We start from the raw sequence: 24,755 nt of genomic DNA, 5'->3' as shown, positions 1-24,755 counted from the left end.
CAGGGATTATTATACCACATTAGTTCTAGGCATGAATTCAGCTAATTCAGCAGCCTTTGCTGAGCTCTCTGCTCTAGAAAACTTACTATATAAGCACGTGAAAAGTCTGAGGGAAAAGACTATTCATAAATATTTAGGTGTTTTGTAGAATATGGAATAGCTGAAAGATTGCAAGAATTTAAAGCTTTCAGAATATTGCAGATAATTTAAATTTAATTGATGGTCTTAGAAAAATAGGTATATGATTATCTACTGTTAGGATGACAGACAAAACTGTGTTTAGCAACCTTTAAGGTTAAGTATGGGTCTTAGCCAACCAAAAATCAAGATACTAATTTGGGATTGTATCTATGTTAGCTCCATGTTATTTTGCACTTTCTCAGATACCAAAATGCCGACAACCTAAATGTCAATTGGGAGCAAACTTTTTTGATTAATACATCAACTTCATTTATTATATATGGGTATATATTATATATATATATATGTATGCATATATTGCTGTCACATTGAAATGTCTATGCAGATCCTTTGCATCAAGTTAAGGTGAGAGTTTCAGGCACCTGCAGAGACAAAAAGACGGTTTTTAGGGGACGGAGCAAGGAGAAGGGAAGACTTGAAAGTAGGCTGGAGAGAAATTGGAGTATATGCAAACACTGTATTTTGGCGTTGGAGTTGAAGTTAAATTTTTTGAGGGTTGTAGATAGTGTTTGAAATCTAAATACTAAATCTGGAGCTGAGTAGGAAGTAACATTTTTCATTCTGCAGGAAGTTGGATTGTTTTCTTATTTCTTCTATTCCAAAAATGAAGGGGGGAGGAGGGGAGGCGGAAGCTAACTGCATAATAAACTGGTTCATTGGAAGTACAGTCTGTTTGAATCTCACTAAAAGATTCATTTTCCTTTTGTATCAAGCATTTTATTCTGGCTTTGGGTGGTTTGCCTTATGAATGCTTGTAATGACATCAAAATGAAACATTATGGTATTTTGAAAGGGACACAGGATTCCAGTTTATGCTGATTTGAGGGTTTGTTTGTGTTGATGGGCGCTGGTGTGTGGTAGAGGGTTTTTTGGCTGTATTTTTTTTTTCATTTATGGGGTTTTTATTTTTGTTTTTTTTGTGGGGTTTTTTTGTTTTTTTTTTTTTTTGCTATTTACACTGATTCATGTCAGTGAGTAATCATTTCCCACTCTGCTTGAAAACACTTGCCAATTTTAGTTACATAACTTTGGTGCAGGTACTTATAGCTGTTGAAGAAAGCTCTGGTAAAGTAAACATTAATTTTTAGATTTAATTTTTCAAGCACCTGTTCTCTCAGTTCCTAATCTAAAGGAGACTTTTTGCTGAATGTTTTTGTTATTCCCTAATGTGAGTATTTATGTGTCTGTGTTTATTGATCTTCCCTTGGAAAGAAAGGAAAACGGGACATGATAAGAGACGGGATATTTCTTGATTTCTAAGTTGGAGATAAGTCATTACGAAAACATGTATAGTGGTGCTAGTCAGAAGGGCTGGTGGTTATTCTGAAACTGATTCAATCTGATAAAGGTAAAAAAGAGCTCTGCCTTTCAGATTTGACTTTTGCATAGAACAAAAAATGCTCTCCAACTATTACAGCAAGGAAGAGATTACTTTGTAAAAGATCTGAAAATGTTGACATTTTTTACCTAGTTGCGTAGTTCAGCATGGACGGGAGAGAATATAAGGTAGAAGACAAAATACTGATTTTATTTTTTTTTTAAGCAAGCAGCAGAGCAATAAATCTGAAATCAGTTCAAGGTGTGGGGGAACTGGGACATGGTATTGTTTTTCCATGTACTCTGCAAATGTGCTGCCATTTAAAAAACCAAATCCGCAGAAGAAAATGCCAATTCAGTGTTCTGATCAATGGCAGTGCAGACATTGTGAAGGGAAATATGTAAACATAGTGTTTACATATATATCACTGTTTAAATTAGCATGGGTAAAGAAACTTCTAATTTCAAAGCTTCCTGTCGCTTTCATATGTTGATCTGCTTTTCCTTTCTTGTTTAGTGTCATCAAATTGAGAAGGCAGTGCAGTCCTATTTAATAGTTAATCAATGATTTATTCATGTTACTTTTAAGTAAAAGGATTTGCTTTTCTTTGAAGCCAGAACATCTTTTGTTAATCCTTTTTTCTCTTAACATTTCAAGTGCTGTATGACCATCTGTGACTTTTTTTTGTTTTTAATATAGCTCATCCAGTTGATTTTGAGTCACCTTACAGTACCAGACCTGTGTAGACTAGCACAAACTTGTAAGCTACTATATCAACATTGCTGTGATCCTCTGCAGTACATTCATCTCAGTTTACAACCTTACTGGGCAAGGATTAATGACGCATCTCTGGAATATCTACAGTCTCGCTGCACTCTCATCCAGTGGCTGAATTTATCTTGGACTGGGAACAGGGGAACCATCTCTGTTTCTGGATTCAGCAGGTCAGTGCTAAATGTATAGAAGTATTTTGATAAGCTTTGCAGAGCTCCTGCACAGTAGTTTTGCTAAGTATTTGAAACATTATTAAAAGTCAAGAAATGTTTGATTTGCTATAAAAGGTGTGATTGTTAATGATACAGAAAAAAACAAGAGCTAAACCAGTAAGAGATTCTGGGTACAGCAGCTGAAGTGCATTTCCATATGCAGAGTCTGCATGTGCCAAACCACCTGTGACTGAAAGGCTTTTTCCAAGGGGGAGCAGTGTTTTGCTTTCTTCTGGGCTTCTAAAAAACTCCACTAGAACCAAGCTGTCCAAAAGTTTACCTCAGAAAATATGGTTGTTTTTTGTACAGATGAGTCATCAGTAGATCTGGATTAGAATGGTGCAGTAATAAACTGCATGTTTACAAGGTATGGGCCCTAAGTAATTACTGGAGTGCAATGTAAATGCAAATATTTTCATAAAAATGATTTAAAACATTAGTCCTGTTAGGAAATGGGGGTTTGCATGTGCATCTTCCACTGAGCTGACTGTGCTGTAGGTCATTAAAATAGCAAATTCACAGGGAATCTTCTCTGTATAACAGCCGTGTTCTCTGCTTTCTTAAGATATCATTTCTTGCTTCTTTGCTCGTTTGCATTAGTTAAACAGTATCTATCAAAGCATTTAATTTAAGCAAAAATTGCTGCTTCAACTAAGAGGTAATCAGCAGTGGCAGATGAAAGCCGAATTTGACTGATAAGAAACAGAAATGTTAAATATATATATATATATAAAATTGTCTTAGCTCTCATTTGTTTTCTGAATAAAAATGTTAAATTAAGTTTTCCAACTTTTTCCTTCCTTTGCGGGGTGCCTTCCCTGAGGAAGTAAAATGATTTGAAGAAATACTTTGTTGGAATGAGGATGTTGCTTTCCTGACCTTCCAGCTCATGATCCAGAAGCCCTAAGCTCTTTTGTACTTGTTGGTAGAAAAAGGAGGCAGCCACCAGCTAGTTGTTAAACGGTATAAAATAGATAGGCACCAGCTAGCTGTTAAATAGGGTACAAACATTTCTCCTAAATTTGGATTTCATATTAGATACATTATGCAGATGATAAATATGCAAGCTTTAATTGAGAATTCATCTTTGAAATCATGAGGTACTTGCTTTCTGATGCTTAGCTATTAAATCTGTGTTTTGAAAATTTAAAGTATGTGCATCTTCATGGCATGTTTTTAAATTTTTGGGTTATTTTTGTTTTGAGCAGTCAGGTTTTCAAATAAATGAATTTCCAAATTCAGAGAAGCTTTGCAGTTCTGGCATTTCTGACTTCCAGTTAGTTGAAAACGGCTTCATTGCTAAAGGACTACTTTAGTTTTCATACTTCAGTGCTGAACTCATAGCCCTTATGTGTAGTCAGCATTTTTTAAAATGATAGGTAGTCGTTTGACTATTAATAACCCGTGAATAAGCATAGTCAATTTATATTCATTATAATGGTGATATTTATTTGTAACAAAGTGTTCTTGGACGTTGATACAATTGTGATGTTATCTGTATTTCTAGGAAAAATTATTTCTTGGAAGAGCTGTGCAGTCTGGGAATGGGAAATGCAGTTCAATCATAAATTTTTGAAACAAAGTTGTAAGCAAAATAGTTTTCAGGTGTGACTTCTCAGAATTTTCACTTCTGAATCAAAAATTCTCCACTATAACTAGGCTTGGTTATGAAAGCTTTCTTTTTCCTTATGCAGAAATAATTTTGCAACTCTTTCTTCTGTAGATATGTCTTTTCTAGTAAAATTTCCAAATACAAATTTTCCTTTGGACATATGTTTGTTGAATTTGCTGACTTCCAGGAACGGAAAATTTTCTGGTCATTGCTGTTCAATATCTGTTAATACAGCAGACCTCTTAGAACAGCACTTGCTTTTCAAAAGCATTGATGTGACTTTCATCAGAGAAGTAGCTTCCTGGTAAGAGATGGTGTTCCTCAAAGGAGAAATCTGGCAAGTGATGTTTAGTTCTCTTGCCCTGGCTTTCATCAAGATGCCATCACCATGTGGATATTGCATCATCCAGAACATGTAGTCATGAACTCCCATAATTTTTCTTTTTGAACTTCTGCCTCACCCAGCCTCACTTTTGGGAGATATTACACAAAACAGTTTCCAAAGAATGGAGGTACTTTGACTTTCTTAGGTATTCTGTTTCACAGATTTTTTTTTCATTTTATTCTTCAAGTATGAGTATTGCAGATGATGTTCTCAGCTGTCTGGGGAGAGTGCATTGCTGCTTTTACCAGTTACCTGCTGATGTTAACTGGTACTAAAAACTTAATCTGTAATTGTTCTTTGCAGAAATTAAATACTTATGTATTTCTGTCTCTATACGTACCAGTAGAAGACAAGTACCCCTACATTTATTAGTGTAAAATATTCTCTTGCTGCCTACTGAATGATTGTTTCTGAATAAGCTTGTTGGTTTCACTCTACCCTGCTCTCCTTGGCTTCCTCTTTGGTCTTAGTATTTTCTGTTTCTTTCTGCAAAGGAAATTTCTAAATAAAGCTGATAGCATACCAAGCTGCATCTTTTATTCTGGATTTAATTGGTGAAAAAGCCCTCTCATAACTTGAGGTTGAATTGAAACAAGCCTAAATTGCTTGTTCCAATACTTCAGGTTTATAAAATTTGTGTTAAATTGCTGCATAAGCAACCAGAAGTGGCTGCCAAGCGGATTCTGCCTGGAAGTTCTAGCAGTTTGAAGGACTCTATTATGCTGTTTTTAAAAACCCCACCTGTATTTGTCCGTTCAAGGAGAAAATACATTGTTTGCTAAGTGAAATTTGTAAATAACTTCACAAACACTACAAATTATAGCAGTATAGAAATTGCAAGATGCTAAAACCAAAATACCTTATCCTCATAGATAACAGCATTTCACTTTTACAGGACCTGGGTTTTTTTGTTTAATTTTGCACTTGTTTCAGCAGTCGGTGTTACAGTTGGCACCGTTGATTCAAAACTGGTAAAGTTAGTTTCATCTTGCAACTGTACAATTTAGGTTAGTATTTCTCCAAGTCAACTCATGTTTAAATGCTAGTATTACTTGAATTTTATTTTGGCAAATATATTTTCGAACTGTTTTTATCTGTGCTTTCAAAAGAAGTAGCTTGTGTAAATTTGTATGTTCCTTTTAAAGGTATATATAGACATGATTGTAAAAAAACCAATTGAAAATATATTTTCTTGCAGAAAGATATTAAAGTATATTTTTTCAAAAAAAGTAATTTTAAGACTGAAGCTAATACTGTATAATCATGAGAAGATAGAATGCTTCAGGCATATGAACATCCTGAGGCAAAGCTGAAGGTATTTTAGGTTATTGATAGCATCTACTCCTCAGGGCTAAAAATGACTCCTGTAAATTTTTCATTTCAGCATATAATATAAATTAACTGAATTTTATCATTTGGATTGAACTAAAAGTGTATGGAAAAGTGAAAGACAAATGAAGTTAAGTATCTGAGCAGTCTCAAGTGCCTGGAATGCAATGTGAGAGGGAATAGCAAAGATTTCACAGCAAGTGTTACATAAGCAGCACTGCATTTCTCTTGGCATTAGAGGTACCGTGATTTTCTTCCTGCCAGGAAAGTATCAGTGTGGGAGGGTAAGACCTATATAGGAAAAGTGTGGCAAGTTAACTGAAGGTATACTAAGCATCAAGATTATGAATAAATGTTCTGAGGTTTAAACAGCTCAAGGACCATGGCAGATTAAAAAATGGAGTTCTGCATGCAGATTTCTTTCTGTCACTGGTAATGTCATAAGCTTGTTTAAACTCTTTTGCTTAAATATCTGAGGTATTAAGATTTTTATAATTTCTAACATTTTATACTGTGAAAACAAATTAATAGTGGTTTATTTTCAAGTTAGTCATACAGTGTTTGCATGTCAAACACATCCAGGAATACTTCCTAAACAATTTTGCTGTTAACATTTGAAAGCTTTAGTTGCTGTTTAATAGAGGTGTATTTTGACAATGTTTAACTTTGTGAGGCTTGCTGTGAATCAGACTAGCAGGAACGTCAGAGAAATTACTGAAACATGCATCAAATAGTCACAGAAAATAGGAATAATGTCTGATTCTCAATTTAAGAATCATGTCTGTCTCTTGCTTGAATTTCCACAGGTTTTTAGTAAAACCTAGGGTTGCTGTAACTGAGATTAAGTGATGATGTTTGTTTTGCATGATTTATTGAACTGTTTCATCTGTGTTGAGAAAAGCACAAGATTGTGTAGTTAATATTCTCCCCATTTACATGTAATGTTTTGAGAGTGGCTGACAAAAAAAGTGTAATACATGCTAGAGTGGGAAATAACATTGTAACAATTAGAATAGCTTACAGGAAGGGAAGGTGACTTCACTTTAAAAACAAACTTACTTTACTCATTCTCACTCTCAAGCATGCATACTCGCATGCACCAAGACATCTGAGATGTGTATCCAAGGGAGTTATGCCTAGCGTGTAGTCTCACCATCCAATGTCACTTCTGTCCTTTGTCTCCTGATCTGCATGTCCTGAGAAACTGCACATATATACGTTCAAGGATCTTGATGACCTCCTAATTTGGCTTCCACCAATACACACTGCTCTATCAGCCCTTTTATTGTCATTGAGGGGGGACTTCTTACAAGGGCAAGTAGTGACAGGAAAAGGGGGAATGACTTTAAGTTCACAGAGGAGAATGGCTTTTAGCTGACTGAGGGTAGGTCTAGATTAGACATTGGGAAGAAGTTCTTCCCTCTCAGGGTAGTGAGGCACTGAAACAGGTTGCCCAGAGGAGCTCTGGCTGCCCCATCCCTGGAGGTGTTCAGAACTGTTGGATGGTGGCAGGGGGGATTGGAACTAGGTGGTCTTTAACATCCTTTCCAACCAAACCATTCTATGATTCTGTAAGGTAAAAAACACTACAAAGGAAAATGCTAAAGAGAAAAAATCTGTCCAGCCCTGTATTGCTGATAAATGAAAATTGCTTCCTGTCTCTGCCACATCAAATTCAGTGGTTTATATGTCAATGACTACAAAATGAGTATATAACATTTTAATTGAAAATAGATTTAGTAAAATTGGAATGATTGAAAACTGGTGGGATAATTGTATTAAAGGAGTACAATTATACAAAGTAGCTATTTCTGTTTTGGAAGATAAGTAGGTGAGAGAGAACTGGACTGATCCCTGCTTGTTGAAGAGTTTTTAGTAACCTTGAGCCATGGCATATTGACTAAGTGAAGATCAGTAAGCTAACAGTGAAGTATGGGTTTTGGATCCATGCAGTTCCATTAGAAATCACTGGAGCAAATGTGGTATGTTTAGCATCCTCACAAGCATATGTCTAAAGGTATTTTGAGAATTCTGTTTGAGAGGTCTTATGCTGCCAGTTCTGACATGAAGTGTGCTATCTCTTACCTTGGTATTTTAATTTTGGATCATGTTTGGCTCATGTAGTTTGCTTAGACATGAATTACAAGATTGGAAGTTGTTAATAGACTAACCCTATGATCAAGATGGTTTAACATCACCGTTGGTCAAGCAGTGTCTTAACTTCTAATAGATATATTTGATGTTTCAGAAAAATTTCAATAGGACTAACTTACTTCCCTGAAACTGAAGTTGGGGGAAGGGGGGAGGAAGAATGAGCAGCAGTTCTTAAAAGCAGGTAGAAGGTGATGGAAAGTGAGATTAATTTTTAATTTTTTAATTGAAAACAACCCCCCAACACAAATAAAAACAACTATCACAGTTCCTCAAAAACAACCCCCCAAACACATCAAGCACACAAGTCTCTTGAAATACTGCAGTCTGGAATGAGGACAGACTTTGAGGGAAAGGCCCAATTGAGTGTCTAGCAAAATAGATGTGCATGTTCCCATTAGTTTAGGTTGATTAGTTGTATTTCATAACAAACATGAAGGGAAATAACTTCAGAAATTGTGTGTATAAAATATTGATTAAAAAAAAGGCAGAACTAAAGGGATGGATGACTGTGCAGAAAGGAGTAGAGACTAAAAACAGGAACCAGTCAATCCTCAGTGATTAAAGGAGAAGTATGTGAAGAAATGTTGATTTGGGTAGAAGGTACTTTTTTGGGTGTTGGTTGTTTACAAATGAGCTAAGTCGGAGAGGCACCCAGTGTCTGGTAAGTCTCAGAAGTGTGAAAACCATGCCGCATTTGTTCTGAAAGCACGAGAAACAATGTCCTACCTTGCCATGTGGTTTTGGAGATCCATGTAGAAAGACATTAGCAAAAACTTCTGTCCTGAGCAGCCTGTTTAGTGCAAACAAAGATCATTCAGAAAACTCTGAAGTTCCACCTGATGTTCTCTGCTCTGTGCTAACTGGTGACTTCCTCAAATTCCTCTTTCTGTTTCTGTTCGTCTCTTTATTCATGCCTGTCAGCTCATTCTTATACCCTTTTCCTTGTCCCTTACACCCTTGCCTCGGTGTTAAACGTCTCATAAATAACCTTACCCAAAAAGACAGCAAAGTCATGAAGTGCAACACTCATTGCTGTTGCTGTGTATGCTCTGCCTGTGTGTTTCAAGTGTACTGAATTAAAATAAAATGTTGTAAGGATAGTAATATCTCCAGCTGGTGAGCCTAGAGTTGTTCTCCGAGTCTTGGGGGTTAACTGGGTGTACTGACCTGATAATGTTAACTTTTAATAGTCCTAGAAGGAGAAAAACGTTGATCTGTACCAACATTTGTAACAGCAAAGCTCTGTTAAATTGCATGGCAGTTAACCTAACATACATTATTGTAATGGAGTAATTCATAAAATATTTATCTGTTAGCAAATTAAAAGCTAGAGGTATAATAAGTGATGACTGACAGGGTTTTATGGAAAATATCACCATACAAACAAACTTGATAATTTATTAATGAAAGAAGCTGTGTTAATATATTGTTAAAGTACCCATTAAGTAGAAGAATTGGCTAATTGTTAATCAGCAATGAATCCATATGTCTCTATGTCTCTATCTTGATTTCCGTGGGATTTCGATCTTGTGTTTCTCCATGGTAGTGTTGAACTCTACACTGCTATTTTAGACTAGCAATAATGTTTAAATACCTGATGTTAATGTTGTGAATTGTCGTGTTATTTCAGCTCTGATACTCCCATAAGAAGGCTTACCAGTTTAGCTAAAATCCACTGTATTCAGGATTGATTTGCAATTTGATTGTTTTACAGGTTGTGATTGATTTACAGTTTGAAGTTTATCTTCAAAATTAAAAGGGACAAGCTTATGTGTGTGTAATTAAAGCTTGGATTAGATAGAGTTTGTATTTGTGACACGATCTCTTACAGAAAGTGTAATTCATGCACAGACCATCAGTTTCCAAAATTTTTGATATTGTCTTTCAATATCTCAGTTTTTTATAATTCCAATGAAAGTCATGTGGAATAACCTTCAGGAATCTCTGTGTCTCAGAACAGCTACAAAGTGTTGATTTTGACTTATTTGTTAATGAAAGGAGCAGGATATTTGTCTAACAATCTTAAAGCACTTCTCTTGAATATTTTTATTTAAAAGTGTTTGTTTAACCTCATTTTTACATTTGCAGATTTTTCTGAGATAAAATAAGTATGAAATTATTGTTGGAAACTTGTAGGCCATTGGCTTTGAGAAACTGTTTAAAAGCATTTCAAACATTATCTATGTTGTGCTTTGCTCCATTGTCTCAGAATAAACATCAAGAATGAAGCATTTTCTGACTTTCTAAACTGAAACAGGGTTTTCAAGACTAACATTAGTTTCATAAAAGTATACTGTCTATACTGTTTTCACCCCCGATGATTCTTCTGCAGTTTATTTTCAAGATAGAATTGTTTCTTTTAAGACTGCTCTAGTGGTGTTAGCCTCCTTATGCCATGTACAGCATTATATAGCCTTCTGTGTTTCTTAAATGTAGTAAGATATTCTTTTGTACAAAATGTTGTATAATATCTAGATTATGTACAGTATCAAGTTAATGTTGGTGAAACAGTCTGGACTGACTTTGAGTTTTTAACATTACTCTCTAACTCAGCACCTAATTGTTTTGGCCTTTTCTGGATTTGTAGAGATTTGATTCAAAAGTAACTTCTTCAGAGAGCTTATGATTAGTTAACTTTGATCTAATCATGTTTTCTGTTAATTAACTGAGGTGACATAAGAGCTGTAGTCAGTAAGCCTTTCATTGTTGAAAGGAACTGTTTCCTGGTTTACATGCTTAGAGTCTGAATACTGTTAAACCTTCACCTGAAAGTGTTTGGTTTTCACTTAAAATATGGGGTTTTTTACAGGTTCTTGAAAGTTTGTGGCTCTGAACTAATACGTCTTGAGCTGTCTTGTGGCCATTTCCTCAATGAAACATGCTTGGAGGTCATTACTGAAATGTGCCCCAATCTTCAGGAATTAAATCTCTCATCATGTGATAAAATACCACCTCAGGCTTTCAACCATATAGCCAAAGTGGGCAGCCTAAAGCGTCTCATTCTCTACCGAACAAAGGTGGAGGTAGGAACAAGTATTTTAACCTTTGCAATAAATACTTTCAATCCTGATAAAATTGTATTTTTTTTTCTTTGTTAATTTAAGAAATTATTTAGAATTTTGCATTCCAAGGTAAATTCAGAAAACTCAAAGGTAGTTTCAAGAAACACAGGACTTTTTTTATTTTCAAAATAGTTTCCGGGTTTAAAAAGAAAAACCCAAACAAACCAAAACCAAAAACCCACAAAAAGAATGTCTGCATGTTTTAACTTGTTTAAGTTACGTGAGAGCAGTGACTTTTCACCAGCTGTTTTAACCAATACAGTAAAATCACAAATGTGAAAGCTTTTCTCTTTCATATATTTTTTTTGAAGCATACCTCAGACAGACTGTATTTGGCAATATAACTGGGAAATGATCATGTTTAGGAACTTCTGTCAGCATTCTGTCCTTTAGAATGACTTGTTACTTGACACTGGGTGCCTAGTGTCTTCATATATTAACAGCATTTGAGACATGAAACACATTTTTTTAAATACTTTTCATTTACAGAGTAAAAAATTACTTTTTTGTACAATTATTCCGCTGCTTGAATTGACTGTTATTTGCTGCAATACATTTCCTAGCTGAGATGGAATGGTTTTACATACTACAGTTGAGAAGACTGTTTTACTTTACTTCATTTTACAAGTGTTGTATTCTAGTAAATTCAGTAGATTGAATCAGGAGCAGTTCCATTCCTTCTCACTAGCTACATTGCTCATTTATTACAACCTTCCTGCTCTGGTTTACGTGGAAACTCTCATATTTGTGCTTCTCTTGTTGCAAAAGCTGTTGCTTAGTAGAGCTTCAAAATGGAGGGAAAAAAGCCCCATGTTTCTGCAGGCTAGCTTTTAGCTCTAGGTTAAACATTTTAAGAGGAGTTCACTTGTGTGTGTTATTTCTGCTTACAATTTTGGTAGACAGTAGTGAAGTTATGACACTGGATTGTGTCAGTTGTTATCCTGTAGAATAACAGAACTGAAGCTGAAACAGTAGGTGCTGTCTACTAGATGTCCAAAGCATCTGAGTTATGGTAACCTTATTTTAATTTACTGTCTGTGATGGTAATTTGGTAATGCAAGGTAGTTAGACTACCTGGAATGACTGGCATTTGCTGTAGGGTCTGCAAGCAGTCACCGTGAAGCCAGTACCCCTCAATAACTTGTACTTTGTGGTAGTTGCTCTGTATATTGAAGCAATTATCTTTTCTTTAAACTCAAAAAGAAATTGGTGAGTCCTGCTTTTAGTTGCCTTTTTGATAGAGCTGAATCAGTGCTTTGAGTGTATCTGTTCTGTTTCTAGATCATTAGTTTTTCTGTAAATCTTTGACTAATCCACTTGCCTCATTTTGACTGTGTGCTCTAATTCAAAAAGCTTTTTGAGATCCAAGAAAGATCATTGTATCAGATTGTATAATTTTAAATTATTTTTCCCTACTGTAAATTGATCATAATCTTCTTGATTCTGCTCAGGTAACTTCTAAAGTTTGAGACTTAATGCTTGTAATAGTGCAGCAGCTGAGATGTACTCCAGAAATGATTGGTAGCCGTTATTTCTCAGCTACAACTTTGCTGAGCAGAGCTTGAAATTAGACTGAATGTAGGTCTGACTTTAAGCCCTTAAATTGTGAAGATTCATTTCTGTCTTTTGTGTTATGGACATGCATCTGCTTGTAGCTGACAAAAACATTCATTCATAATCAAGCTTACCTAAGATTGTCCTTCTACTTTATACACAAGTATAAATAAAAGGCACTGTTTCTGACAAGCCATGGAAGAGAACTTTCTAGAAATTTAAATAGGTAAAGCTTAACAATGTACATTGTGAATCGCAGGTAGAAGAGTAAACAGGAAAGATGTAGCATAGGATTTGAATTAGAGGATTAGAGTTACAGAAGTCACAGATTTGTAGAAATAACATTGCCTTTCCCAACATTAGCTTCTCTTGATGCAAGCCTTTGGTTTTCTATACAAAATAGGCTGTCGTTTGTTCTGTACTCTTCAGGTGGTGCAGAGGTGCTAGGTAGTAAGTGGTGGCTAGATGCAAAAAAGACAAGTTAGATTGATCGAGCATGCTCTGAAGTGATTTGGATTTCTTTAACTTGTCAAAGAGCTGTAACACAGCTGTGTTCTTGATTTTTGTGACATTTCTGCTACTGCTGCATCTTCATTATTGGTGCTTCTGAGAAGCAAACAGTGGAACAATGCTAATGCTTAATCTAGAGCTTGGCATTGTACTGTTGCCAACTGAACCTGCTCAGAGAAAAGAATATGAGGCCATGAATCTGCTAAGGAAAACTAACTACTAACAAGTATGTGACTATTAAGCAAAAGTAAGTCAGAAGATGGGAAAACCAGAGCAGATGTGTATTATGGACCTCTGTTAAAGTTCTTTCTCTGCTATATGACAGTTTCTTGTTATATTAGCTGGGGAGCGGGGGGTGTTAATAGGTTTTGTATTTAAAAATATTCCCATTGCCTCTGTAATCAAAGCTCCAATTTATAAATGTATATTTTTAGTGAAATGAGCAATCATGATATTCTACTACTTAGTGCACTGCATCGCTATTTTGAAAGATAGCCGTACCATCTGGAGGAGTTTATGGTCTTTGGTCCTAATCTTGCTGGTTCTTAAGGCCATATATAATGTTATTTCCTTGACTTATTAAGTGCAGGTTTCTGTGTACAAAATCGGTTTCAAATCTCTTAATTGAAGCTTCCAATACCCTTGAATTATTCCAACCTCTGTGTTACGAGAAGTCCAGTGACTTTCAGTAACTTGTTCCAGGATGAACAGGGAAAAAAAAAAAAGTTGTCCTGCATTGCTATCCTCCTCCCCACAAAGTGCAGCTCATTTTTCCAATACTTTAGTTCATTGCTAAAGGTGTCATTCTTAGGGTTGTTTGATTATGTGTATGCTTGAAATAATTTGTAACTTGCTTTGAGAAACTGATCTCGACATTTTATAAATGTAACTTCTACTAGCTCAGCACCAATATAGATGTGGGATATTTGTGCTGGTGGTTTTGGTATTTACTGATACATGACTCCTTAATATTTATTCACTGAGAGTATATTCACGGCGTAATTTAAGTATTTATTGGCATTGATACATTTGAAGAAAACAATGAACAATGGAAGTATTATTGTGTACAGTAATTGACTGTGCACATCTTTATGGTTTGTGTATGAATATTATCTTGATTCAATGCTTATCATGAAGTATTCCATTCATACAAATAATGCATCTAAAACTGTATTTTAAAGAAACCAAAGCCACGATTATAGTAGGAGAGCTTGACAGTTTCCTTATTGCTGGATGTAAATTTTAATGTGAAATTATATATTTCATCTTGCATGATATTCTGGATTCTTGGTAATGTGTGAAGAAAAGGTTTTTGAAGTTTGTATTACGATTATAATTGAAATACAGAATGAACTAAATTTAAATCAAATTACAGTGGATAAGGGACTTTGCACACACATTTTAAAGCAAGTGTTGTATTATGAATTATCTCTGATAACTTTCACTAAGAGCAAATTTGGAACTCGGGTAGCTATAAGAGAGGACACTGGAAATCTAAGATACCAAGAAGAGGCATAAGAATCTTAACAGTAAATATAACAACAGTTCTTATTTTCTTATGCGGTTAGCAATGAAAGAGTTAACATTGCCATAAAATTTTTCTGCCGTTTTCAGAAATAACCTGTTGTGGGTCATGCTATACTTCTGAGAGCTATTGTCTGAGGTTTTTCAGCTCGGACAGAATTTCATTGGCTTGGGTACAAATCCTTAGGATTAAAAGTTGCCAGCAACTAGTGGAAGAAAAAAAAAAAGTGAAAGCCTGTAGCTATAAAGTGAATTCTTGGAAGGAGGTTGAGCCAATGATGAGTAATTTTGCAATACTGGGTCCTGATGGTGCCTTCTGATCCTGTGTCAGGCTCATAGGGCTGAATTTGGTCATTTGAGCCTGTAGTGCTAAGAGTGAGGGGAAAGAATGAGGATGTAAAACAGATTTGCAGGCATAAACAGGGCATGATTTGACCAAATGAAGCAAAACCAAAATACAGTAATTGAATTAACTGCAGAGACTATCACTTTCATTGAATTAATTCAGTAATTGCTGTGTTGCTGTGTCTCGGTCCCTGCTGTATCCCTACCACTGCCAAGTAGCTTCAGAGTACAAAAAGGTGTCCCTGTGTATCCTGACTCCCAGCTTGCAAATGGCACTGCACCTATTTGTGAGAAGGCAAGTGTTTCGGCTTTTTTTAGAAGCTACATCTGCACTTATTACTAATAAAATTCATTTCACCTTATTTCCATGTATTCATGTTTTTTCTCTTAACTGATGCTTTCTTTTTATGTTTTATTTTATATTACATCTGTTTTTAGGCATGTGTTATAAAGTTTTGGAGGCAAAGTTGCATCACTGTCCAGTTCTTAATCTCAAAAGCGGTCCAGTAATCTGAGCACATTGAGGGGGGAGCTGATTTTTAACAAATGTATTCCAATTCCAATGTTTCTTTTCATGTTCTGTCTTCCAGCATGATAGCTGATGGATGCTTGAGGGAGAATAGAATTCCTGTTCTGTTGCCAGCTTAGAGGATAGGGATTTTGCTGCCATATTTACTTTGAATCTGTAAATGAAAATTGCTGCATTAATGTCTCTGTCCAGAAGGCATTACTTAAATACGTTTGTGATTGTGGTAGCAAAGGGTAGGGTGAAGGGTTATCCTCTTCTGCAAACATCAGTTGAAAAATGGGAAAAGGACTGTTTTCTACATCTGCTGGCAGCTTTTTTTCAACCTGATTGGAGGGGCCAACTGTGCTGGAGCCAAGTGGGCTGGCCTAAGCAGTCTCCAGAAGTCCCTTCCCAATGCTCAGCTCTTCTGTGGTTCTGTGCCTTGGTGCTGATGGCACTAATGGAGGACTTAACCCATGAGCTTTGTTCTCCTGATCCGTGGCCAGGACAGTGGCCAGTTGTGAGATACACTGCTTTTGTGTGCCACACTTTTCTTGTCAGTGAAATTTGCGTAACAGCAACTTTCTCAGCTTGTAGCTGTGGTATGAGGATAGTTACAGAAGACTCAGATTCTCTGATATGTATGGTACTCTGCATAGGGGTGTGTATAAGGTCTTAATATAACGTACCTTGGTAACATGCTTTCCTAAGTTGCAGGAAGTTCAGTTAGTTACAAAGCTTAGCCTTTTTCCTCTGGAAACAAATTAGAAAATGATTGCTAAAGAAATCTTGCTTAAGAGATATAAACATTTCTGCAAAGTAAATGATTGGAGGGTTTCAGTTATCTCTGTCTGGGACTACATGGGTATCTGTTGTTCCTAAAAACTTCCACAAAAACTACCTTGTAAAGGGTGAGGTGACCTTTTCTGTTTGCTTCCTCATGAAATGACGCCACATAGTACAGGGAAACTGGAGGACTTAAGCATAAAACAGTTTTGGCTATCATTTACTTGTAACTTGATATGTGATTCCCTGCCATTTTCTCTAACTGCCATTTTCAGTAACATTTTATTTAACTGAAAACTACGTTAAAGAGAAGTGAAAATAGATGAGATGGAAGGTGAACAACTGGAATAGCTTTATAGAGGTCTAGATCCAATCTTAGTTTCCAGAAATGGTGTATTATGTATTTTGTGTGTTACTGAATGTTCATGTACTACCCCAAGAAGTGTTCTTTCTGTCAGAAATAAGATACTGAGGATAAGTATTTATCCTTAGAACTCAAAGTCTTAGAAATAATCTGAAAATTAGTGCTTTCTGGGAAGATAACATGTATGAAAACTTTTTATGAAAACTAAAGTTTTCAGGATACTGCGTAAGTATCTAAAATTCATTTTGTGTTCTTTTTTAACTGGTTAAACCCAGTGACTCTCATGTGCTTATAAATGCACATATTGACTCATCTCTCTAATCCTCTCAAGTTCCCTCATATCTTTAATATAGTTGTTTCAAAGTATCATAGTATCAACAAGTATGTAACTGAAATTATCTTGATGCCTTAAAATACTGGGAAGGTGGGAAAGACCAGAAGCATATTCGACAGTTTCTTTGGTTGAGTGAATTTATGTAAGGATTGATTGTATTTCACCTTTACTATACTTTTATTTCTGCATGAATAATGTACCACATTCTTATTTCTGTGGGAAGAATTGCTTTGGGGATTATTGTAGATAGGTTTTTAGATGCCAAGGTACAATACCTTGAAATCCACAAAGTACATTTTTTTTGTTTGTTTGTTTGTTTTTACTTTTTAATGGGCAATATTGATTTACCTTTCAAAATTAATGTTTCAATAGAAATTTACAAAATTCTCGCTTTGCATCGGAAGTGTTTTTTAATTTCTGTGTTAGAATAGCAGATGCCAAGTAATTTCTGACGTAGTACTTTCACAGACTGTGCCAAAAAAAAAACCCAGATCCAGAGAGTTGATTTTTTGTTTCCTTCTTGTGCTTTACAGTGCCAAAGGTGTGTGTGGGGAAGAATTCTGTATTTATAGGGATTTTTAATTACTTCTGACAATCTTAACAAGATTACCTTTTACATTTTCATGAGGTGCTTGTAATTACAAGTATTTATAGCAGTAGTGGCCCTCATTGAAATAAAATTGTTTGCTTTCATCTGAGGCTTTTCTTGTTTGTTAGGTTTTTTTACCATGGATAGTCCTACTCTGGCAAAACTTTTTTTTTTGGTGCGGTACTGTATGAAATAGAACTTCTCTGGCTTAGGAAAAGACTGTGATAAATTATAACTGTAAATTTTCAAATAGTAGATGTAAACACCAGTAAAAATGTTTCTGTAGCATTTTTGCTACTAAAAGCCAAAATCGAAGGGAAGAACTTCCTGAGCTGTGTTACTGGGGGGAGGGGAGGGAAAGGATTGATTGTTACTGGTTTTGTTTTCCAAGGAGTCTTACTGCCTTTTATCCAGTTTTACATGCAGAAATAAATTGTCATTTCAAAGATGTAATAGCTGTAGTCTTAAAAATAATCTAGTGATGTACTGACATCAGGATTCCTTGTCTCTGCTTTACACAGGAACACATAGCAGTTGCTATTCACTAAGGTATTTCTGGAAGTTCTAAAGCAGAATTAACATTTAGTTATGTCTCAATTATTTTCCCTGAAATTGGAAGTAATCTGGCTCATTTTTCTGAAATGTTTTGGCAAAAGTTGTATACATCAATTTGTAGTAAAAAGAGGAGAAGCTTGCCATATGGTAGAAGACAGTTCGGGATGTTTCCTTTGGCTGGTATTTTGAGGAGGGGATCTCTCTCCAAAGGGTCAGCAGGAGACCACAGCAGCCTTTTTCTGTCTGAAGGTAATGATCACATTGTATGTGACCTGTCTGTATTAAGCCTGCATGTGTCACATCTATTAGGTAAATTCTTACGGGGAAAACTACTTCGCTGCCCAAGGAATCACTAACCGTTTCACTCTTCAGAAACACATCCTTGGTGAAAAGCAAGCTGTTAAGTAGGACAGGTCTTACCAAAGGAGATTTGAACTGTCGGTGAAGGGAATAAGCTTGTAGTCATTAGTCTGCCCTTCCAAGAAGTTTGGTCTCAATTCTGGTAGTCAGGGCATTCTAAAAATTTCCACATACCCTTTTGATTCAGATTACTTGATCCCAATAAATAACCCACCTGAGACAATTATCTCAATGTCAAGTAGTAGATACCACACATGTAGTTCTGTTCCTGATTTGTCAAGAGCTTGTTTGTAGTTTTCCTTGAGTGAGTGATGGCTTCCTTCCTCTCTGCTTTCCCATCTCTTCCCATGCTTTTATCTCCTTATTACTGGATTTAACTGTCCTCATTCAGGCAAGGTTGAATTTTCTGTCTTGGATTTTCATTCAGATAATTAGTAGTTACTAAATGCAACAATATTGTCGGGTGTTCTGTTGCATAGACTCCGAAAATATAGCTGCATAGTATCAAATCTATATTGACTGTTTGATGTCATATATTAATTGCCTAATTACTGTATCAAGTTTTAGGTAAATGTTTTGAGAACTGTACAAATTGTGTACAATTTATTTGTACAGAAACAGCATGTGACAGCTGGTGGTTGGGTACTGGAGATTCAGGATTCCACAATTCTTTGGTAGCCAGCTGATCAAATCTCTAGATGCTTTCCCTATTTGTCTTATGAAAAGGTTATTGTGGAATAAGCTTGTCTGAATATGTTATCCAGTACAATTGGATAATGTAGTCCTGAAGACCCTGATTCTAACCTCAAAGCAAGTATTTTTTACAATATTTTAACATAGATCTGTAAAGTAAGATGAAAATGCAACCAAGAAACCTCAGTAAATACTGTGGTAGAACCTGTTATTAAATATAACAACCTCATAAATTTATATGCAAAAGCAACTCACTGCAAAGACTCTTCAAGATGCATTTTTGATGAAGAGAGAAATAACTGAAGTACAAAAATTAAATTGTGTCTTTAGGAACATTATTAATTCTTTGGTGTTGTGGAAAAAATGCAATATTCTTATTGTGGTGATCTTGCAAATGTAGGCATGTTATCTGATATCTGCCTGCAACTAATGTTATACAGTTTGCGAACGTAAGTGAAGACAGCAGAGTCTGCGGGGCGGATGAATCAGGAAGGGCTTGAGATTAGGTTATCACTTGGAAATTATATGAAAAAACAATACAACTTTGTCCTCTCATGTAATGTAATTGGGGGGAATGGGTATTAAAGGTTTTATTTTTCTTTTATATATATATATATACATATATATACCTAACTTTAATTTTTAATGTTAAAGAAAACCCCAAATTTAAGTCCTACATAATTTGGGAGTTTTCTTGGACAAAGAGGTTAACTAGAGAATAGTAACTCTGACTAAAAACATAGCAAGGAAGGGAAACCATATTTAAAGAAGGGAGGAAGCAGCCTTTAATGAGACTTTAAGATTACTCTCAGCATTCACTTCACTGAAAATCTCAAAGAAGAAATTGCAGGAGAGTAAAAGTTTTGTAAAATTTAGACTCTCAAGTTGTTTCATTGTGCAGCTGGAAGAGTTCCCAACTTATGTCAGACACAGCTCTTCAGAGAAGGGGATAAGACAGCCCTTTGTTCCCAGCATAAAAAAAACAAACAAAAAATCACCCCAATTTTAAAAGCTGGTTTTAAGATCTCTCTATAAAAAGAAGGCTTATTAAAAGGTGCAGACTGTTTCTTCCCTACCCCAACCCTAAAAGTTAAACATTTGGGGGTTTTTAGCTCTTCCTTTAATCTTATTTTCATGCCTTTTGTTATAGTGCAGCCATTACATGCTAGCCATATTATAGTGCATTTGTATTTCTTTTACACCTTTTGCATGTTGTTTTTTAGTCTTTGAGTATTTGACAGTGAAACTGCAATGACTAAATAATATTTGAAGTGCATCTTTCACAGGTGAGCCATATCTGCTACAGACAGAAGGTTTTTCTCTTTGAACGGATATTGAGCTCAGGCTATCTGTTGGATGCTTTCCCTATCATACTAACATCAGAAGTGATTTGTACTTCCTGCTGGATCATGAATGCAAAAAGTCCTGAAAAAAAGGTCAAGCAAGATTCAGTCTTGCCAAGTGTATTACTCGGACACCAGTATTTGGTTTCTCTGCTGATGGGTTGTCTGTGCAAACCAGCAACACTCTTGAAATATCTAAGTCAAAACTTGCATGTGATGTCTAAGGTCTTTAAAAAGACAGGTAGAATACAAGTTATTCCAGTATCAGCTGTTGAAGCATACACAACACATAAATGTCTTCCACACTGCCCTATATTACAGACTTTCATATTTGGGCAGACCTCTCATCTGGAGTGAGTTAGGATCTCAAGCAATAATCTAATCTCTTGTCGAAGACAGGATCAGTACTGTTGATGTGCTTTCTGGCAGATGTTTGACCTGTTCAGAGACTTCAGAGACTCTTCAGGCAGTCTGCTATCATTTTCTGAGGTGTAGGACTTACTGCCATGGCCTAAAATATATCTGGAATCTGCTCTGTAAGCTTGTGTTTAGCAGCAGTATCATATCCTTCTGATCAGTTTCATATCAAGAGTCTTCTCTCTTAAAGCAACTCCTGTGCTGTATGTTTTCCACATCTGAAAACACCTTTCCTGGAATGAAGCCTTTTATTTGGTCCCTTTGGACTCTTCCTGTAGTCTGTGCTATCTCATAAAACTTGATTACGTTAGTAGCTTTTGTTTTGGCTTGGATGGCAGAAGAAATTGAGACCACACTAAAGCCATACATACATTACTCCACAAAAAATGGTAGCTTTTGTTTCTTTTCAGAGGAGATTTTTTTTTGGTGGGTTTTTGTTTATTGAACCAAACCTTACCTTTGGTTCAGGGAGAAGTTAGAAAATCTCCAAACTATGCATGTCTTGGCTATTAGACTCAAGAATGGTATTGCATGGATAGTCTTTGGTTTGACTATCTTTGGCTGAGAAAGTGCAATTAGACTCCAGGTTAAAGCTCACTGATCCAGAATTTAGGTGGCCTGTTAGCTGTTCTTGTAAAGCACTCTAACATCAAAACTTGGCCTGTGTTACAGCTTCAGGGTTGGGTGATTGCCTCGCTCTTCTCCTTTGCTTAAATAGGAGTGTTATCACTCATCTTGTATTGCAAGACAGAGAGATGAATTGTAGAGACAGATGGCTTCAAACAGACAGGTTATTACAATGATAGTCCTTCTATATGTACTACATATGGATTCTGTGAGCTGCCATTCTCTTCTGCTATTTTCATGTCTTTTGCCACCTGGATTCTCAATTGACTGAGGCACAAGTAGGCACGCACAAAGGGTTTTTTTCTTCTTTCTTGACATATGCAAACCCCACCTCAGTTACAGAAGAACAGACACTGCTTCTGAAAGAAATTTGATTTGTTGTGTGTAGGCATGTGTGTGGCCCAGAAGAGGAATTAATATAGACAGTATAATTAATGTTGAGTAAATAGTTGTTTACACGTGGGCTTGACTTGGCATGATTTATGATGGTACAACATGGTATTCTACCAGTCTTCCTTCTATTACCCACATTCTTAATGCTTTTTCTTGAATTGTTTGGGTTTTTTTAAATAATTGTTTATAATAATACTTCAAAGTTTGAGTTGTGCAAAGACCTTTGAAAATGTGGACTCAGTGCACCTCAGTACAGAAGGGAATGTCTCACATTAGAGAGGAATTAAAGAAGGTATTCTGAGATGAATCAAGTTCCTGTTCAAGTTAACAAAAATAGCTCAGTTATCTAATCAAGATAACTATGAATATTAGTTATTTTACTTCACTCCTCTCTGAAGACACAATATATGGAATTGATCTTACATCCCTACAAGCTGTTCACAGTGACAGTTTGCTTTCATATTGTGTATGTTAATTAAAGAAAGATACTGCTGTTTCTGATCCTTTCAGGACAGTGTTTAAATTCTGGTCTGGAAACCATTAATAAAAACTATGGTGGAATGCAGCAAGGTATTCAGCTTTCCTCCAGAATCACCTAAATACCTGCAGAAACCCTCTTTAGAAATGTTTGCAGTCAGAGACTGGTTTATTTAGCTCACTATTTAAGGTTTGTAGAGAGGGGGTTGGGATTTTGCTTTTAATTTGTACACCTGAGTAGGTTTTAAAGCTCATAGCTTGCACCGAGTTAAATAGTAAATACTACGTCTTATTCTCTTGGAGTTACTTGTTTATTCAGGTTTTAATGATCACAGTGGAGCATTTGCTCAATAAGTACATTACTGGATATTCACGCATTTACTAGCTTTAAAGTGTTCTTAAGTGTTACCTCTTTAATAGTGACTTTTTAATGCTTGTGTTTAATTTCCTAGCTACTTTTTTCTGTAAAAACGTGAATGAAACTAAAGTAGACAAGCGGACAGTGGCTTTATGAGACCTCTGCAAAGATACATGTGAGGGAAGCTTACTCATAGTGTCTACATTTAGGCTGCCTTTGGTAAATCATATCTTGGAAGGCCAAGTTGGAAGCTGAAGTTCCGTAGATGTTAAATGTTGGGTGTTTCCAGTTGCTCCCTGGAGACATGTAAGTTAGATGTCTGGAATGGTCTCCATGAATACCCGGTACTATGTCCCTGTCTTGGGTCTGCCAGCCTTTCAGTGCAAGGAATCAAATATGTCTTCGCAGTGGTATGACAAAGGATCGTGTTCCTGCCAAGTTTCATTGGAATATAACTGAAGAAACTAAATAAGGCATTAAACTGTAAACTTTCTGGAAACAGATAAATTTGTATTTAAAAACAAAAAACAAAAGCAACCTGCATAAATTATGCTACCCATGCATACAAATACTGTTAGACAGTGTTCTTGTAGGAATTCCTCTTATTAACTAAAGGTTATTTTGTCCCTTGTATATTGCTTGGGATTTGGTTTTTTTTCTGCTAGAAACTGTTGTGCATCCTGTAGAAATCCACACTTGTGTTGTTAATATTTTGTGAAACTTACTCCTGATTTCACACTCATACAGATTACAAAGTCTTAACAAAGTGATGAATGTGTTAAGTATGATGCATAGCTATTTACGATTTGAATCCCAGATCATGTTCTTTTTTGTGCTGTATTTCAAACTACAAAGCAAAATATGGCTACAGACAATGCAGAAGAGTCTTTTCTGTGTCTTAGAAACACAAAAACTCATGAAGTTTCCTTTGTTGTGGAACAGAACAGCATTGTACTTTTGGAATATGCATCTGATGTTCCAGCCCAATTTCAGGAAGAGCAGTGTGCAGTGCTTTCTGAAAAGAATAGCCATGTTAAATGGCAGGAACATGACCGTAAAATGTACGTTATATCTGTTTCAGTTTGCGTGCTAGTAGTGACAGGTGCTCAATGGTTGTCGGCATCCTTGTCAGCATGGAGACTCCTTTGACATTAAAGTCACCAGCTCAGTCCTGATGCTGTGCACCTCTATTGACAGTTCCATCAGGCCATAGCTGATCAGTGAATGTCAGAGCCTCTGCTATTCTTCTGGTATGTCGTCAGCCCTCTGTATTTTTGGGCTGGCCTTGCCTGTTATTTGAACTTGCCACTCTTCTTCAGCAGCTTTCCTGTGGGAAATGAGCAGATAGGTCATGAGTGTATAGGTATCTTCAGGGCAATGCAAAACCACATCCAAAGTGACTTGCATAAAGGTTTGTAACGATTACCATTGCTTTAAGCCAGTCAATGGGTAAAGTACCCAGGGACTCATTAAGTGACATTTGTGGTGTCTGTAACAGAGTTTTGAGCTGTATTTCAGGAAATGCAGTGACAGCCTTTAATGTCTAATTGACCTCTTCTCTTTGTTTCACTTTCCATATTTCCTTCTGATGTGTTCCCCCGTGGCAGCAAACAGCCCTGCTCAGTATTCTGAACTTCTGCTCAGAACTGCAGCACCTCAGCCTGGGCAGCTGCGTCATGGTGAGTACTTACACCACTCGGGGGTGTGGGGTTGTATGTGTGTGTGTGCAAACACTTGCTTTGGAACCCAGGTGGGGATTATGTTTCACAAAGACATGTTAAATGCTAGACTGATATTATACTCTCTTAAAAGGTCCAAGATGAATGCAGTTTAGCCATATACTTAAGGCTTATATACCAATTTAGAAGGTCTAAACCAGTTTGTAGGCTTTCTCACAGTTGTTCAACTTCTTCCTAAATTTTTGGGCATTCTTTATACACGAAATCACTTTTTCTTTCCAAAACTAGTAAG

At 36.1% G+C, this 24,755-nt stretch overlaps 1 protein-coding gene across 1 annotated transcript in view; it reads left to right on the top strand.

The window, feature by feature from the left end:
* Positions 1-24,755, top strand: part of FBXL4 (F-box and leucine rich repeat protein 4) — a 62,297-nt gene that overhangs the window by 20,291 nt on the left and 17,251 nt on the right. The window contains exons 5-7 of the mRNA XM_034060852.1: positions 2,219-2,463; positions 10,795-11,008; positions 24,392-24,463. Coding sequence (XP_033916743.1) covers positions 2,219-2,463; positions 10,795-11,008; positions 24,392-24,463 — 531 coding nt within the window. The remainder of the gene's footprint in view (positions 1-2,218; positions 2,464-10,794; positions 11,009-24,391; positions 24,464-24,755) is intronic.

Source organism: Melopsittacus undulatus, chromosome 3 (genome assembly GCF_012275295.1).
Source record: "Melopsittacus undulatus isolate bMelUnd1 chromosome 3, bMelUnd1.mat.Z, whole genome shotgun sequence".
In the NCBI taxonomy this organism is placed as follows: domain Eukaryota; kingdom Metazoa; phylum Chordata; class Aves; order Psittaciformes; family Psittaculidae; genus Melopsittacus; species Melopsittacus undulatus.
Note: the sequence above shows the minus strand (reverse complement) of the source record. Positions and strands in the feature narration are given on the sequence as shown.